Raw genomic sequence first — 17,900 nt, 5'->3', positions numbered from 1 at the left:
CACTGTTATAACATTTAAAATCACATTAAATCAAAGTTTACCATTTTGTTCATACAGACATATCAGTTTTTACAATTATGAAAGATTATGATTATAATGAAACCTGAAAATGACATAAACTCTTAAAAAGAGAAGACTTGCAATGAGTTTTGTCAGCTATCATTTATTGCAAATATCTATGTCTGCAACAAAATGTATTCATATGATAGTTTAACAGTTTCATTTCTGTGTGTGTGTGTGTGTGTGTGTGTGTGTCTGTGAGCCTATTGTCGATTTTCAATGTGTTTATCTGTCGACTATATATCCAGGTTGACCTAGACCCTGCAAATATACCGCCTTAAGGCTCGAACCCCGGTAATCGCTGCTTGCAGCTATATTTGATCCTGTTTTCTGTTACATTTAACAAAATAATTGTTTTTAATTTCATTGAGCCATTTCTAATTTCTGATTTCAAATAAATTACATTACAGACAAAATTTTGTCAGTTCATAGTTCCAAAAGAAAGTGTAAAACTTTGCATGCTAAAGCAAAACAAAGTCTGGAACAGTATCCTTTCCCATGTCATTTAAATTGTTATCTTTGTAATGAATTGTTCTGCTCATGCTCTACTCCATGGTTTCCATGTCTTGCTCAGTGCTTGCTGGTGAGAGAAATGTCCGATCCCGGAGTGAGAAAACATGCAGATACTGCAACTTTAATAAACAAACAAACAAAAAAAATTCCCTAGGCACAGTTTCACTCTGCAACCTGCTCCACACCACACTCATATACACTGGCTTCAAACACGGTGAACGCAAAGCTTGAAAATGTATTTTATTCTCTATGGATCCATCTTTGTTTTTCTTGACACAAATTCACAGCTTCAGAAATCCCAGAGGTACGATATTATTTTCGGTTTCACTGCAGTTATATTACGCACTGTGTAATATAAATATTTTTAAGCTGACATTTATATTTTGACCAGTTGCTGTTTACCAAAGTAATTTACATTACAAATTTGCCAGGCTGTTACCAGAACTGGTGACTGAGAATACACGATGCATGTGAATCTAGGCCTTAAATGACATACCCATAACAACTGCAAATACATTGTAGTACTTATCATTTTGTAACTAAAGTAATGCAAAGCCTGGATGCTGCTGTACAAGTACTTTACGCTCAGTGGCAGATAAGTTCCTTAATACATGCACAGGTCATTTGCTTTTCAGTATTTCTTTAGAAGTTTGATAATGTGCACAGTATCATAATTTTGGGCAAAAAACTGTTGATTGTGATTTGAGTATGTGACTAAATTAATGTCTTTAAAACATGATGATGTTTTTCAAAGAGAGAGCAGCAAACTGCACAAACAGCTGGATGAGGTGTTGCTGAAGCTTGAGCCCTTAGAGAAACAGACAGTGGAGTATGAACAGATGAAGACTGAGCTGGAGAAAACTAAGGTCTGTGTTCAAAAACCCTAATTTTTTACCATCTCTAGAATTCTAACTTTTAGCAGTTGCTACCAATACCAGTGAAATTCTCAGATTCTCTTTACTCTGGATGTTATTGTTAATTTCTCCTTTTTTTTTATTCAACAGGCTGATTTGAAGTCATATCAGCTGAGGTGTGAAGATGTCGACAGGCTAAATGCTGAAAAAGCTCAGACACTTACGCTGTAAGATCACTTTACTGTAGTATTATGGTGGTTTAGTTGCTCTTGTGATTGTCTCCTACTCACTATTTGTCTGTCTGTCTTCCCAGGAAAGAAAAAGTTGAAGAATCCTTAAGACAAGCAGAGGGTACATGCATCACAAATAATTTTAGGTTAAGATTAGAGCGGGGCCTATAGATCAAGACTGCTGATCATATTAAAGGGACGATTCACCAAAAAATGAAAATTTCCCTTCCCTCAAGTGTGCGCCAAACTGACTTCCACTTACTTCCATAGTTCTCTTGTTGAGCACAAAAGAAGGTATTTTGAAGAATGTTTGTACCAATCAGTTGATAGTAGCTGTTGGCGTGCATAGTATGGAAATAAAATAAAAAATTATATGGAAGTCAGAGGCTACCGTCAACTGTTTGGTTACTAACTTGCAAAAGTTTGTAGCAACTTGAGGGTTGGTAAATGACAACTTTCATTTTTGGGTGAACTGTCTCTTCAGTCTAAGTACAAATAATCAAAACTGAAACCAACTATGTAGTGTACACTCACTGAATTACTGGATTGTATTTGTGTTGCCCATAAACATATTGTTTTCACAGATACTGTGCAAAGGCAAAACCTGGATAATGAGAAACTCAAAACTGAAAAGAAATCACTGGAGGAAGATATACAGAAAACTCAGGTTAGGTTCTTTAAAATTACCTCTGTAATGAAAAAAAAAAAAAAGGCTGTTAAATGGAATACTGGCTTCTAAATGCAAGTTTTTGATTCAGTTTCACCTTAGATTGTCTCTAAAATAACAGGGTTAATACCATTTTTCATTTGCTTCTTTGATTTATATTTCATTGATTGTCATTTTTTCCCTGATCGATTATTTTATGTTTTATTTCAAGGATTCCCTCAGAAAATATCTTCAGACTGCAGAGGAACATGAGAATCTCAAGCTGGAGAATGCCAAGACACTCATTCTGTAAGTCCAACTGGGTCTGTTATAGTCATAATAAATTGTGCTGCTGTGTTAATTAAATGTTGCTTTGATGTGTTGGTTATGTTTTCTATAAACACTGTGCTAGGGCCCGTTCTTCGTACCTCACTTAATACATCTCAGATGATATGACAGATGCGAGATCATCTAATTGTAATAACTGGTCTCTGGCTAATTTGGTTCTTCAAATGAATTTGTGGATTTGATTAAAATATCTGGATTAAGTTATGTGAGATTACTGCATATTCTTGTGTGCATTGGAAAGGGCAGATATATTGATACTCAAGACCATGATCAGCAATGCAGTGATTGGCTGGCGTCAAGACAGCAACGTAATGACATCATATTAAAAAAGAACGTCACACATCTGATGAAAAACTTGATGAATTTCTAGATCTTTATAAGGAAACAGCCAAGCAACTAAAATGGCAGAAACATTATTATAGATAAATGAAATGTGTACTTTCTCTCTTATTTCCATTATTTCATGACTTCTAGTATTTGTACAGACTTTACATTTTTATTTCAGTGTTGTAATTTTTTCAAGATTTATGTTACCGCACTAATTAAAGTTTCCTAGGAATCAAAAACATTTTTCTAAGCATTTTTACCAGTGTATCTATATCAGTGTATCTCCTGCACTGTATCAAGCCACTCGCATAATAGCTGTCACCGATCCGATTAAAGGCCCGTTCACACCAAGGACGATAACTATAAAGATAACGATAAAGATATAGTTCTAAAAATCGTTCTCAGTATTAAAGAATAGGAGAGTCCGCACTACAGCTATAACGATAAAGGCACAGAGAAACGATATCGTTGGAATCACTTCCAGAACTATTTTTTTCCAGCTGATAAACGATACAAACATTGACAGCCAATCAGAATCCTTCCTGCTATAATGTGCTCGAGAATAGAGTGGGGGAACTGTGACGTCACTTTGTATGCGGATCGGCTGTTGGCGTGAAACTGGTTCCTCGACAAAAAGCCAATGGGATTTTTCCATAGGCTTTTGGATTATCACAAAAAATAAGATATGTGTTCAACCATAGTTCATGAAACTATATGTAACTATAATATAGCTTTTATGAATTTTGAAGCATAAATACAAGCGCCAGAACTTAAAAGCTAAACTTAGGCTTTGAACGAACTACAGCACCACGGTCACTCGTCTTCAGCGTCACCACTGCCGCTTCCGACAACTTTTTCAAACTTATTTTTAACATGTTCAGTGAAGGATTTACTCTATATACATTTTAATCCACGCTACATGAACCTTTTCATATAAACTTGAATAAATACAAAACTAGAGCCAAACTGAAATGAGATATTAGTAATAAATAGTATAGTGAATAAATGAAATAATCATAACTAAAGGACATTTGAAAGCATGTATTTCTGTACATTTCGAAATAAGCTGCATTAAAAGTCAATAAATCCTTGATTAATGTGAATATTTTAATTAAAAAGGTGTCTCCACGTGCTATTCGGTAAAATTCTAGTGCATTAATCTATTAAATAACAGCAGAGTGAGCGAGTTTTTTGGATATGGTAAGATTAAACTTATTTTAGTGAATAAAGTATAATTTCAGATATCATTTTGTTAGGGTGGGTACACAATGTTATTTTATCCTTGCTTCTAGGAGATCCTCAATCTATATGCTTACAGCTTCATACTGGGCGTATTTAATTTTAACGTAGCTTTAAGCAGTATGCATCATTAAATTTTCACTTTATAAATGAAAGTAAATGTGGTGTTTACATGGAATAATCATAATATGAGTTTACCTTATGGTACGAACAGAGTCTCTGTATCAGTAGGAAAGCGATAAAACATCTTCCATCCAAAGACATGTCACATTTCGGGGCAAAGCAAAAAAACATTGTCGAACAACAATATAAAACTATTAATTGGTTATTCTACAATTAATCGTATTACAAATTATACTACGATTTGATAATACTAGAAATTGATAAACTGTTCGGCGTGATGACGTTTAATGTCTCCAACAGCGCCTGTAGTCCCATTTAGCAACTTGTTAGCAACCGTCTTTTTTAAGAAACGTAACGGTTTAAAAAAATCACAAGTGGGGTGGAACTGGTGTGTTTTATGTCGTAGAATAAAACATGAAAGTATCTTGAGCCTGTGTGAACCACGGACCTTATTTTAGGGATTTAACCAAAATCCCATTCAAAAAACCCATTGACTCAGGGACGATGGAACCGGAAGCGCTAAAATGAACTCGCTTCCGGGTTTTTGCCAACAAAGTGACATCATAGTTCCACCACTCTGTTTAAAGCGGCAGACAAAAGTGCGCTTAGAATAAACAGACGATATTGTTTGCTGGTGTGGACGCTAATATCGTTATCTTTATAGTTATCGTTCTTGGTGTGAACGGGGCTTAAAGGGATAGTTCACCCAAAAATGAAAATTAGCCAACCCAATTACTCACCCTCAGGTCATCCTAGGCGTGTCTGACATTCATCTTTCAGATGAACACATTCGGAGTTATATTCAACATTGTCCTGTCTGTTCCAATCTGTATAATTGCGGTGAATGGTGCCCCTGTTTCTGAATCCCAAAAAAAAGTACCCGTCCATCGCAAAACTACTCCACACGGCTCCGGGGTGTTAATAAAGGACTTCTGAAGCGAAACGATGCGTTAGTTTAAGAAAAATGTTGATTCTTAAAACTTTATAAACCGTTTAGTCCAGCTTCCGGTCTCTCAAGCAGGCGCATTCCCGACAATGCGGTTGACCGTATGACGTAGGCCCTGCGAGAGGCGCAACGTAGGTCTCGTGAGACTACGCGCTTCTCCCCGGAGCTTATGTTGTGCCTTTCACGGCGCCTACGTCATACACTCAACCGCCTTGTCCGGAGCCATGTGGAGTAGTTTTGCGATGGATGGGTACTTTTTTTCGGATTCAGAAACAGAGGCACCATTCACCGCAATTATACAGATTGCAACAGACAGGACAATGTTGAATATAACTCCGAATGTGTTCATCTGAAAGAGGAATGTCAGGCACGCCTAGGATGACCTGAGGGTGAGTAAATCTTTGGCTAATTTTCATTTTTAGGTGAACTATCCATTTAATGCACGGCTCAGACTCCAATATAATTATAAGGTAATAATTATTCCCTCACAAATAAATCTCTCAGTGAATGAAACTGACTGTGTCTTTATTATTTTAGACTACATAATATTATAATATTATTTTCAAATTAACTTTTAAATTATTATTGTCCCTGGTTTGAAGGTGCAGTGTGTAATATTTAGGAGGATCTATTGACAGAAATGCATTATAATATACATAACTATGCTTTCAGAGGTGTATAAAGACCTTACATAATGAACCGTTATGTTTTTATTAACTTAGAATGAGCAATTCATATCTGCATACACCGCGGGTCCCCTTACAAGGAAGTCGCCACCATGATTGTACAGTAGCCCTTAAAGGACAAACAGAGTGCGTTTCGTCACTGTTATTCTTGCGAATAAAACCATTCGCAACCTCGACCGCTAGATGCCGCTAAAATCTACACACTGCACCTTTAATAGGGTACTCTTGTAAAAAAATTAGCAGTGGCTTGGACAGACTTTAAGAATCATCTCCGCTTAAGTTGCAGTCTATTTGAGCTTATGGACCTGTTTTGCTATGACAGCAACTCCAGGATGAGTTTCAAAGAATTTAACAATCCTGGATTATGTCTAGAGGTCAACCGATAGTGGATTTTACCGATACCGATAGCTAGGTTGGACCACACTGGCCGATACCGATTAATCAACTGATAGTTTTCAAAATGGATACTGAAAGAGAGCTAGTGCTTTACTATTTTTAAAAACAAAGCAGCAACAGTACTGAACCATACTTTGTAAATGAATAAAAATATTAATATTATTTACTATATTGATCATTAAAGTTATTTCATAGTTTGTTAATGTTAAAAGAAGAAACTTTCAAATTTAGAAATGTAGCCTATTAGTAGCTAATAGTGAATATTGAAATGAAAACACTCTAACAAGGAACAATACTTCTACAGTTTTCATTAATGCTGCGAATGGACTCTTATTGTTAAGTGTTACCATTTAATTTCAACAGTCATGCTTAAAGATGGCCATCTTTAAATATCTACACGAGGCCATAGCATTAAAATTACATACATATGGATATTGTATGTGTACTCGCACTTTATTTGCTTCTATTTTTTAACACTTGATAATTATCTAATCAATTATTATTATTTTTTTTTAAGTTAGTCACACACCGGGCAAAAGCGCAGCGCTGCCTCTAGGAGAACTCAGATGTATCACACACACACACACACACACACACACACACACACACCAGACGCTTTGTGTTCAAATCAAGTAGCGGTCTAAAACAATTTATTTAATCACCAAACGGACATAAGTTTGCTTCAAGAATGAACAATGTGGCATAAATGAGTTTGAAGTTCGGTGTTTAAAAAAACGGAGCAAGCGGAAATCTGTATTACAGCTCTCTATATGAAGCATACAGACTTTATTAGAGCCACAGAAAGACAAACGTTTTGCTGAAAAATGCACAATACATAATTTATAGCCTAGGGTGAAGTCATTATGTACATTCACAACGATTTGGGACAAATATAATGTAATTTAATAGAAAACTATGTGAATGGCGGTCTGATCCGCGGCAGGCTTTTCTGTCGGCTGTATTTAAATGCGAGTCTGGAGTTTCCCGCTCTGTGCAGTGCGCAGTGTCACGTGTCAAAATAAACAACGTGCTGTCAGTGATTTCCGCTTCTAGAGGCCGCTCTCGTACTGTATAATGCCAGCGGACCCTTCTCAGCCACTTCAGCAACGGTTGCAAACCGGAAAACTATCGGCATGGATTTTTGCCGATAACCGATAGTTGCGGCAATCAACTATCGGTGCCAATTAATCGGCAAAACCGATGAATCGGTCGACCTCTAGTAAAATCCATCTGAGTAATCCACGTACAAAGAATGGGGACCCCTGGTGTACTGTACCTATTTTTTTATTGTTTACCAATCAAAAAAATGACAGATGCTTCTCCTTTTTTGTTGTTGATGTATACTTACATTTTTGTTAGCGCTGAATCTGACATTGTAGAATTGAAATTCTTAAAAAAATAAATTGAGTGTATGTTGTATTTTTCTCTCAGGAAAGGAAACCTCGAGAATGAAATTTTGGTGCTGAAAGGTCTGTGTTAGTGATCTTATATTTTAATGAAATTACAGTGCATGAATGAAATATGGACTATTGCACATATTAAAACATATTGGACTATCATACATATTAAAATATGGAGCATATTGGATTATTTCCTAATCTCCATACCTATTCTCCAGCAGCTGGTTTTGTGCACCATACAAGTTGGAAATAAAATCTAAATTAAAATGTAATTGTCTATTTGTACACAGAGGCAAATTTTCAACAGGACAATGAAATCATTGTTCTAAAAAATGAGAAGAGAAGACTTGAAGAAATGCTGTCCACAACACAGGTTTAAATTTTGCTTAAACATCATATATCCTCTGGTAAAATGTAAAGTAAAAGGTTATGATTTTAATGTGATTACTGTTTTTACTGACTTTTTTTTATTAGCAAAGACTCAACAAACTTGAGGAGTTGTTCAACAAAGGTATGAGATGTGCCTTCTAATACCTAGTAACTTGTATATTATTTGATCCATTGTTTTCAGTCATTAAACAAAATTATTTTTATCTTAGAAAAAAGGAGTATGTCTTCTCAAACAGATGCTGAGCCACTAATTGACAAAGGTATGTATTGTCTAAAACTGTTTGACTTTCCATTGTATAAAGAAATGCTTAAATATTTAAAAGAAAACAGCTTGATAGTATGCCACTTGATAATGTTTTCTTTAATTGATAACGTTTACTTTAGGCAAAGTCAGAATGCTGCTTGAAGAGCTCTGGCATTGTGTGGAAAGTTCCCAATTGCAAGAAAATCTGTTTCTCGCTGGTAATCATTCTTGCATTGATTGAACTTTTATTTTTCTAAAATGTATTTATTATCAGGCGACCAAGGTTAATTCTGATAGAGGCAATACATATTTCTTTTGTAGGAGAAGAGGCAACACCCTTGAAAAACCAACTTCAAAAAATATCTTCTCAACCACTGCCTAACAGTCCTTTAAAAAGACAGATTTCTCATCCATCTCCAGGAAATCCCAGTCCAGAAACTCTATTGCAATCTTCAAAACACTCCACACCTAAAACATCTCCTGAGGTCAATAGGCCTAAATCATCTCAGAAACTGATAAAGCAGAATAATGAGCAACACTTCAGTGTATCAAGTAGAAAGAGGAAAGTAAGTTCAGATGTGCTTGAACATGTGAACACTTGGACTGAAGATGCTACTAAATCTTTACTGAAGGAAATAACAGTTGGAGTTGAAGATGACTTGTTATATGGAGATTACTCTGTGGATTTGCAGGACATTAAAGAGTGGTTCAAGCCTCTGCCTGCAGCTTTATCTCCCGTGCATAGCCCCTCAACAGAGCTGGTAAGATAGAATTTGTTTAAATTACATTGTAATGCTCAAGTGATTCAATTTCAATGACAGTCCTACTGAATCAATTTGAGTCACTATGATGAAAGACCTGCTGGTACTATGATTTTTGAAAATGAGGACATGAGACTTGGTGCTTCTCATTACTTTTTTGCATCCTTGTTTCCTTTCCTTGCCTCCTTTCCTCATGTGTCAGCTCCCCCCCCCCAGGATGCGAGGGAAGGATGAGTAATGAGGGAAAATGTTTGAGGAATCAAAGGAAAGCTTATTTGTACATTGGAATATTCTTGATCACTCAAGCGTCACTTTAAAGCGTCATCTGCTGTCCCTTATGTTAAAGTTTGGTTAAAGGGGTCATCGGATGCAAAATTCACTTTTACATGTTGTTTGAACTAAAATGTGTCTTGGCAGTGTGTGTACACAACCACCCTATAATGATAAAAAAACCCCAAAAAAAACACTTTTTTTTTTTTTTTTTTTTAAATCCCCATAAATAATAACCCCAGATCAAGGTCAGATCTCAGATCAGGCCATTCACAGATTCTTGGCAGAGTGACGTAGTTCTGCACAGGACCCTCCCACGACCAGGGCCGCATTAACCATTGGGCTAGGCGGGGCTGAAGCCCCGGGGCCCGAGCAAGGAGGGGGCCCGTGATTGGCTGTGGAGAAGATTGACTGGTCATTGGTAGGCACCGATCGCCAAAGCCCCACCACGCCCCCCACTTATTAGCGCTATTATTTAGTGGAGCTTTTCCATAAATTTCATTGCAGTAACATTAGAAATTGAAACGTCACGTTTGAATTTGTTTTACCAATCAAATGCATTTATTTTATATATTGCTTTTGAAAGACCCGTGTAGCCTATCTATCAGGTGACCGCTGCGTGCGCACTCATCTCTCTCTCTCTTCGCTTCGTTCTGGCGTAATCTCATGCAAAGAACAATCTTCAAAAAGTAAAAATGTCAACTATTCAAAAAATAAAATTAAAATAAGGAGAGAGGGGAAAACGCGAGTTAGTCAGTAAAATTCCCAGCTATCAGACTATTTTACTAAAGCTGATGATGGAGTGGAAGTTGTGGAACAGCAAGTGGACCGGACACATGGAGTAGATAAAAACATAGCGTCATCGTTGCCACAGATTTTAGGTTAGTTTGATTATTAACTTGATGGATGTTTATTGCTTGTTGTATTTGAACAACCTCTATGGGCCTATATTCGCTTTTGGGTTGAGAAATAATCCGGTAGAAATATAGCGCGTCATGATGTTAGCTTATCATTTAAACTCATTTTAAACATTGTGGTTTAAAAACAAATGTAACTGTTCAGGGACATTAAGAAGCGGGCAGAATTTATTTTGGCAAATGCAGCGTTACAGCCTAAAAGCAGCGGTAGCGTTAAGCACCTTCCTAAACTTAAGTTCTTTTCGCGCCTTGAGCGTTCAAATATGGTTAAGCATACGTGTCAATATGCGAGTATCCTCGTAAACAGTCATTTGTGTCTTTCATGAACATTATAGTTAAAGATAAAGCATGCATGTGAAGTGTAGTAGGCTATGTGAGTTCCTGGCATTGTATGATGAGATTTTAGGGGGATAGATCACCCAAAAATTCAAATACTGTCATCCTCGAGTTATTCTGAACCTGTATGAATTTCTTTGTTCACCTCAACATAAAAGAAGATATTTTGAAGAATGTTCATAACAAGAAGGTTTCTGGGCCCCATTGACTTTTTTTTTTTTTCATACTATGAAAGTCATGCAGCAGCTGTTTGGTTACCAGCATTGTTCCCAATATATTCTTTTGCCTTCAACAGCAGAAGGAAACTCATACAGGTTAAGAAAAACAACATAATTTTAATTTTTGGGTGAACTATTCCTCGAAAGCAGCCTGATATAGCTGCTGTTGCCATTTGTGTCAATAATGTGAATCAAACATCACTCCATGTCCTTGACTGAATCACTTTTGTAAAATAAGAATTAATCTATATTGAATTTATACAGTGAAGACCATTCAGTCTATTTGTACATTTACTTTACACAATATAATGTTTTTTATTTAGTGCTTTAAGTTTTTCAAGTAGGTCGATTTATGTATCTTTGTCATTCATGACTGTTTACTTGTCTTAAGTAAGCTTGGTTTTACTTAGGCTAGTATTATTTTTTGTGATATTGTAATTAGTAACAAAAATTATGAAATTTCAGTGCATCAAAAATGTTGATAGGATAAAAATCTTATTTTGAAGCTATATATAATTTTTGTGATTGGGGGGGCCCTGCAGTAAATCATAGCCCCAGGGCCCAGTGAGGTCTTAATGCGGCCCTGCCCACGACTGCTGATTTGATACTAGTGCTTTATCACAGACCTGCCCTAAGTGAGCTGTCAACAGTCCGCCATTGGAGCGGAGCAAAAATCTAATTTGCAGATTTGATTAAAATACCTGAATTAAGTTGTTTTAAGATTAGTGCGCGTTCTCGTGTTCCCCTAAAAGAGCAGATTTATCGATACTCGAAACCACGATCAGCAATGCAGCGATTGGCTGGCAGCAAGACGGCAACGTAATGACATTATATAATTAAAAAAGACATCTGACGAAAAACTTAACAAATTTCTGGAAACAGCCAAGCGAACAAAACTACATAAATGTAATAATAGATTAATGAAATGTGCACTGTTTTTATTTTATTTACATTTTTTACGTGATTCCCAATTATTTATATTCATGATTTATAGTATTTGTACAGGCTTTACATATTTATTTCAATATTGTAATTAGCAATTCATTTAATTTTATCTTTGAAGCAGATTTTTTACTTACGGCGTTAAAGTTTCTTAAGGGTCAAGATTATGTTATCTGCATCTCCTGTGCTCCATCAAGCCACTCCCATAATAGCTGTCACCACTCAAATTAATGCACGACTCAGATAAACTGTATAGCATGTGTGTAAGACTCCAATACAATTATGAAGTAATTATTTCATCACAAATACATTTTTCATCGATTAAACCTGGCTGTGTCTATAGTATTATACAGTCATGGCCAAAAATATCAGCACCCTTGGTAAATATGATCAAAGGCGGCTGTGAAAATTAATCTGCATTGTTAATCCTTTTGATCTTTTATTTAAAAAAATTCACAAAAATCTAACCTTTTATTGGATAACAAGAATTTAAAATGGAGGGGAAATATCATTATGAAATAAATGCTTTTCTCTAATACACATTGGACCCAATTAACGGCACCCTTTTATTCAATACTATTTGAAACCTCCATTTGCCAGTTTAACAGCTCTAAATTTTCTCCTATAATGCCTGATGAGGTTAGAGAACACCTGACAAGAGATCAGAGACCATTCCTTCATCCAGAATCACTCCAGTTCCTTTAGATTCCCAGCTCCATGTTGGTGCTGCTTCTCTTCAGTTCACCCCACTCATTTTCTATAGGGTTCCGGTCAGAGGACTGGAATGACCATAGCAGAAGCTTGGTTTTGTGCTCAGTGACCCATTTTTGTGTTGTTTTTGAGGTTTGTGTTTGGATTATTATACAGTTGGAAGATCCAAACATGGCCCATTATAAGATTTCTAACAGTCAGTCACTTGTTGATTTTTTTTTTTTATCTGTTGGTATTTGAGAGAATCCATGATGCCGTGTGTCTAAACAAGATGTCCAGGACCTCCAGCAGAAATATAGGCCCACAACATCAAAAATACAGCAGTATATTTCATTGTACACATGGGGTACTTTTTATCCCTGTGTTCACCAAATCCATCTTGAGTGTTTGCTGCTAAAAAGCTCATTTTTTAATTTCATCTGACCATAGAAGCCAGTCCCATTTGAAGTTCCAGTCGTGTCTGATAACTGAATATGCTGGAGTTTGTTTTTGGATGAGCGAGGAGAATTTTTCTTGAAACCCTCCCAAACAACATGTGGTGATGTAGGTGCTGTTTGACAATTTTTTTTAAAGGTTTTCTGGCCCCGAGACTCAACTATTTTCTGCAATTCTCCAGCTGTGGTCCTTGGAGAGTCTTTAGCCACTCAAACTCTCCTTCTCATCGTGCATTAGGACGATATAGACACACGTCCTCTTCCAGGCAGTTTCGTAACATTTAATGTTGATTGGAAATTCTTAATTATTGCCCTGATGGTGGGAATGGGAATTTTCACTGCTCTAGCTCTTTTCTTAAAGCCACTTCACTAATTTGTGAAGCTCAATTATCTTTTGCTGCACATCAGAAATATATTCTTTGGTTTTTCTCATTGTGATGGATAATTAAGGGAATTTGGGCTTTGTTTTCCCTCCTATTTATATTTCTGTGAAACAGGAAGCCATGGCTGGATAATTTCATGTTCATAATCACTCTGGAGTGCTCAAAATTGTGAATATGAATGGGAATATACTTCAGAGATATTTTACTCTTAAGAATTTCTAGGGGTGCTAATAATTGTGTCCAACGTGTATTTGAGAAAAACATTTATTTCATAATGATATTTCCCCCCATTTTAAATTCTTATTATCCAAAGAAAGGTTAGATTTTATTTTTTTTTTAAATAAAAGATCAAAAGGATTAACAATGCAGATTAATTTTCACAGCCGCCTTTGATCATATTTACCAAGGGTGCCGATATTTTTGGCCATGACTACACAACATTATTATATTTTTTTGTACTAATTTTTAAATTATCACTATTGTAAATTATTGTCCGTGGATCAGTAGGGTACTCTTGTAATAAAGTAGCGGTGGCTGGGACAGATTTTAAGTATCAATTCTGCTTTTAAAAAATGCGATCTAATCCTGTTTACATGAAATAAGCGTGCTCCTGAGCTGGTTTAAGCTTACGGACCTTTTGCTATGACAGCAACTCTGGGATGAGCTTTGAAGAACCAACCAATCCAAGATCAAGCAAAATCGTCAACAATCAAATCCAGCTGAGTTGGCGACGTACGAAGAACGGGCCCCAGGTGTAGACAAGAATGTCTCCTTAGCGATTGAGGTGTTTTGTTGTTGGATGTAAGAATGAACATAGCAGTCATCTTTTACTCCCAACATCTGAGCCGCTGAAGATGCAGAGGATTACTTTTGTTTTTGAAGGGAATGCTCCCCTCGATCTACCTAAATGTGTCTATGTTCGTGCGACTCATTCATGATCCAGCTTCACCTCCAGAATAAGTGAGTATAAGGTTTTTTTTTTTTTTTTTTAATCTTTGCAAATCGTCTTTCCTAATAATGTGCTAGTTATGCGGCAAAAGTTTACAATCTCATGAGAACAGCTCGTCACCCTACGGAAGAGAGCATTTAAAGGGACATGCACCGAAACGGCTCACTGTGAACAGAGCTGTTTTTGACAAGGTAAAAAGGGTGTTGTTTTACACTACCATTGAGAAATTTTAACAAAAGTATGTTATAGACTTTTCTTTAACACCCTAAAGAATCATATCAACTTGTGGAAAATGAGTATCTGATGACCCCTTTAAGACATTCATAATGAATATTAATAAAGCAAGATGTCCTGTTGAAAAAGGAGATATATGGTTTATTTAAACCACAAAAATAAGACATAAGTTAAAACTATTATGAGAGATGTGAAGGGGGAGGAGAATTTATGTATGTCAGGTTTTTCGTCAATTTCCTCACATGGATTTTCTGGAACCTTCCTCACTCCTCGTTCCTCGTCTCCTCGTGGTGCATTTAGAGACTTGAGAATTGAGACTCCTTCAAGATGGCAAACACTGATCAAGTTCCAGGTCACAGGCTGGAGGACAGAAGAGCGAGGAAATGAGGAAGCATCAGTTTGAGTATTGGGAAGCACAAGTGGTCTTTGACTTTGCTGGTATTTAAGTAGAGTGATTTATTATTGACTTTGCTTAGAATTTAGTTTATAATTTATAGCTTATAATCAATCATTCCTTCTGAACTTTTCTGTTGAGATCAGTATAGATATGTTAAAGTAAGAAATTAAATTTGCATTGTTTGGAAAAACATGTATGTGATGTTTCATGAGAACATCTTCAAAGCATTTATTTTCAGCCCTCAGAAATTGTTGTAGAAATTCATAATACAAGTCAATTGAAATTTGAATGAAATGATAGTTTTAGCTAGCAACTGTGAAACATTGCATGTCATCCCCAATATAATGTTATCCATGGATATTCAACAATTATAGTCAATGACAATTAATTCCTTTTAATGCTGGCTTGAAAATGTGACTATAATAATGTTCCTGAGTGGCTAGTAGTGGTAAAGAGAAAGAGATGTAGTATGACACTTTTCATTTGTTCTTTCAGGTCAGTGTGAATGACGACCAACTGATGTCCAGTACTAAAGAGGAATATCAATCACATAATGGAAAACAAGACGCACTATCAAGCTTACATAAAGCTATTCTTCAAAACAACACACAATTAGAACCTTCAGATATTGAGGACCAGAAGTCATTGCTGAAAGAAGAGGTGGAAAAATCTTCTGTACTCTTGTCCTCAGACACTCATGCGAAAGTAGTTGTATCTGCAGATAACATTGAAAAGACATTATCTGACAGCCATCACATGGAGGTAGAGGATGTGTTTGATGTAATGCATGGCTGTATGGGCAGTACTCAGAGTCGAACTGCAAAGTCAGGTATAGAAAATGGACACAGTGTGGAAAGTTCTTTAGAAACTGATAGCTCACAAACTTCAGTAGAGGTTCCACTGATGAATCGAAATGGTGACAGAACAGAGTTGGAGGATACAAAAACTACGAATAATCTTAAAAATCTGTTGGAAAACTCAGATCTGAAGCAGCATGTTGAATCTGAACTAGTGCACGCTAATTCTGTTCAGTCTGCAGAATGTGAAACTTCTGAGGTACAGCCCAATGTGCCATTGGCATCTAATGTCAAGAGAATTTCAACACTTTATGTGAACTATAATAAATCAGACATGGTTGAGAATAAGAAATCAAAGAGTTCTGTTCCACTAGAAATGAAGACTGTAACAGATATAGCAACACATGACATTCAGGGCAGACTGGCTGACAAGGCTGATCAATCTGAAGAGGATGACAATCCAAGGCCTACAGAATATCAGAAAAGTTTGGATGTAAGTAAAAATGGAGGTGCTTGCTCTTCAAGACCCTCAAAGGATAAGGAGTCATCATCAGAAGATGAAGGGTTCTTTGGTTTGATGAGAAAGGTTAGGGGTGTTCACTCAAGGTCTGAGGGAAGGATCCCATCAGAAGAGTTGGACCATGTTTCTAGGAATAAGCAGTGCTCCACTGCAAAGCAGATGTCCAAAGATGAGCCTCAGGAATTTATTTCTGAGAACAGAGCATTATCTCACTCTGGACTTTCCACAGTGATCATGGAGTCCGAGGATAAAAAAGATTCTGAATGCCCAGAAAATGACAAAACTGTACAAAAAGTGTGCAAGTTACTGAGTCACGAAATCAAGTTTAAGGATACTAAAAAAAATGAGTCAGAGAGCCCAAGAAAAACATTGGTGCAAATGAAAAATGACTCTTCTCAGCAGGTGGATGGGATGTCAGCTGATACCCATAGCCCCTGTGTTGAAAATGTTGTCAGTGATATTTACAACAACAAGGAAATATCAGGAGATTCTGCAGTGGATAATCTTGAGAATACCAGAACACCATGCCAAGATACTCTGGATCCAGAATATGCTACCTTTGAAAAAGGTGGCGATATTTCACTTGTTCCAGGTCTTAACACACAAACCCATATTACACCAACCTCGTGTTTATCTCTTGGAAGGGTTCGAACAGAGATGGGTCCACCCCTACCTCCAGTTGTTATGCCACTGACTGCTACTCCTCCGAGGTTTGGAAAACATCACACTCCTTTAAAACCTACTTCAGTATCATCAAGATTACCAATTGATGAACCAACGATGCCGTCTGTGCCTGTTTTTGATTCAGCTGTTCCAGATGGATCAAAAATGTCTCCGTGCTTGACCACTCCATCACCATCTTGTGGAGTTCCCTCCTCACCATTGCAGTTTGGATCAGCTACTCCAAAACATGCTGTTCCGGTCCCAGGAAGGCTCCCATCATCTGCCTTATCCTCTTCCCCTCCTGCTGCTTCTCAGGAAAATTCCATGCAGATGCTAGATACTATGTATCCTGAACTTTCTGCACGAGCCCGCACTTTAAACATACTCCGTGGGAATGTTAACCTGACCCGAGCTGGAAATGAGAATGGTACCTCCCCACCGCCTGTTAACCAGATATCAGGAAATAAAACGATCAGTTCTTCATCCACTGCCTTTACCAAAACAGAGCAGAAACCAAAAAGGACAGGTGTGAACATCCTATTGCCAAAGAGTGCTAAAAGACTCAGACTTGACAACTGTTCACCTGCTCCTCCTGGTGTTGCTCCTCCTGCTGAACAAGTAATGGATTATCAAACTGTTATTAAAAGGGAGTCCATCAAATCTAACCAAGAAATACTAGGCAAACAAGAACAGAGAATTGAGAAAGACAAGACAAATGACATCAATTGTCAGATCTCAGAAGTGCTGGCCAAAGTTGGATTGTCTTGTTTTGACGTATTGCCTGTTGTTAAGAGCCACGTGTTCCTTGGGAGAATATCTCAGGTGCCAATTTTGATTGATGAAGAAAAGGCTGTAATTGCTGATTTCTGTGTGAATCAGGTATGTGTTTATGCTTTGCACATTTCAGATGACTTTTCTAGTTAATGCAGCTCTGAGGATATTAACGCACACCTTTTTTTCTGTTTT

The 17,900-nt window shown here is 36.9% G+C and overlaps 1 protein-coding gene across 2 annotated transcripts in view; it reads left to right on the top strand.

Annotated features, from left to right (window-relative positions):
- The window catches only part of ice1 (KIAA0947-like (H. sapiens)), a 29,436-nt gene that overhangs the window by 9,357 nt on the left and 2,179 nt on the right, over positions 1-17,900 (top strand). The window contains exons 4-17 of one of the 2 annotated variants that reach the window (XM_058746275.1): positions 860-877; positions 1,328-1,439; positions 1,578-1,654; positions 1,741-1,778; positions 2,242-2,324; positions 2,536-2,612; positions 7,800-7,837; positions 8,059-8,141; positions 8,243-8,279; positions 8,368-8,418; positions 8,543-8,620; positions 8,724-8,968; positions 9,095-9,163; positions 15,450-17,813. In XM_058746275.1, coding sequence (XP_058602258.1) covers positions 860-877; positions 1,328-1,439; positions 1,578-1,654; positions 1,741-1,778; positions 2,242-2,324; positions 2,536-2,612; positions 7,800-7,837; positions 8,059-8,141; positions 8,243-8,279; positions 8,368-8,418; positions 8,543-8,620; positions 8,724-8,968; positions 9,095-9,163; positions 15,450-17,813 — 3,370 coding nt within the window. Of the gene's footprint in view, positions 1-859; positions 878-1,327; positions 1,440-1,577; positions 1,655-1,740; positions 1,779-2,241; positions 2,325-2,535; positions 2,613-7,799; positions 7,838-8,058; positions 8,142-8,242; positions 8,280-8,367; positions 8,419-8,542; positions 8,621-8,723; positions 9,164-15,449; positions 17,814-17,900 lie in introns of both variants that reach the window. The other variant, XM_058746274.1, reaches the window with a different exon arrangement.

This window comes from Onychostoma macrolepis, chromosome 16 (assembly GCF_012432095.1).
Source record: "Onychostoma macrolepis isolate SWU-2019 chromosome 16, ASM1243209v1, whole genome shotgun sequence".
NCBI classification, from domain to species: Eukaryota; Metazoa; Chordata; class Actinopteri; order Cypriniformes; family Cyprinidae; genus Onychostoma; species Onychostoma macrolepis.
This window is presented reverse-complemented; position numbering and strand designations above follow the sequence as displayed.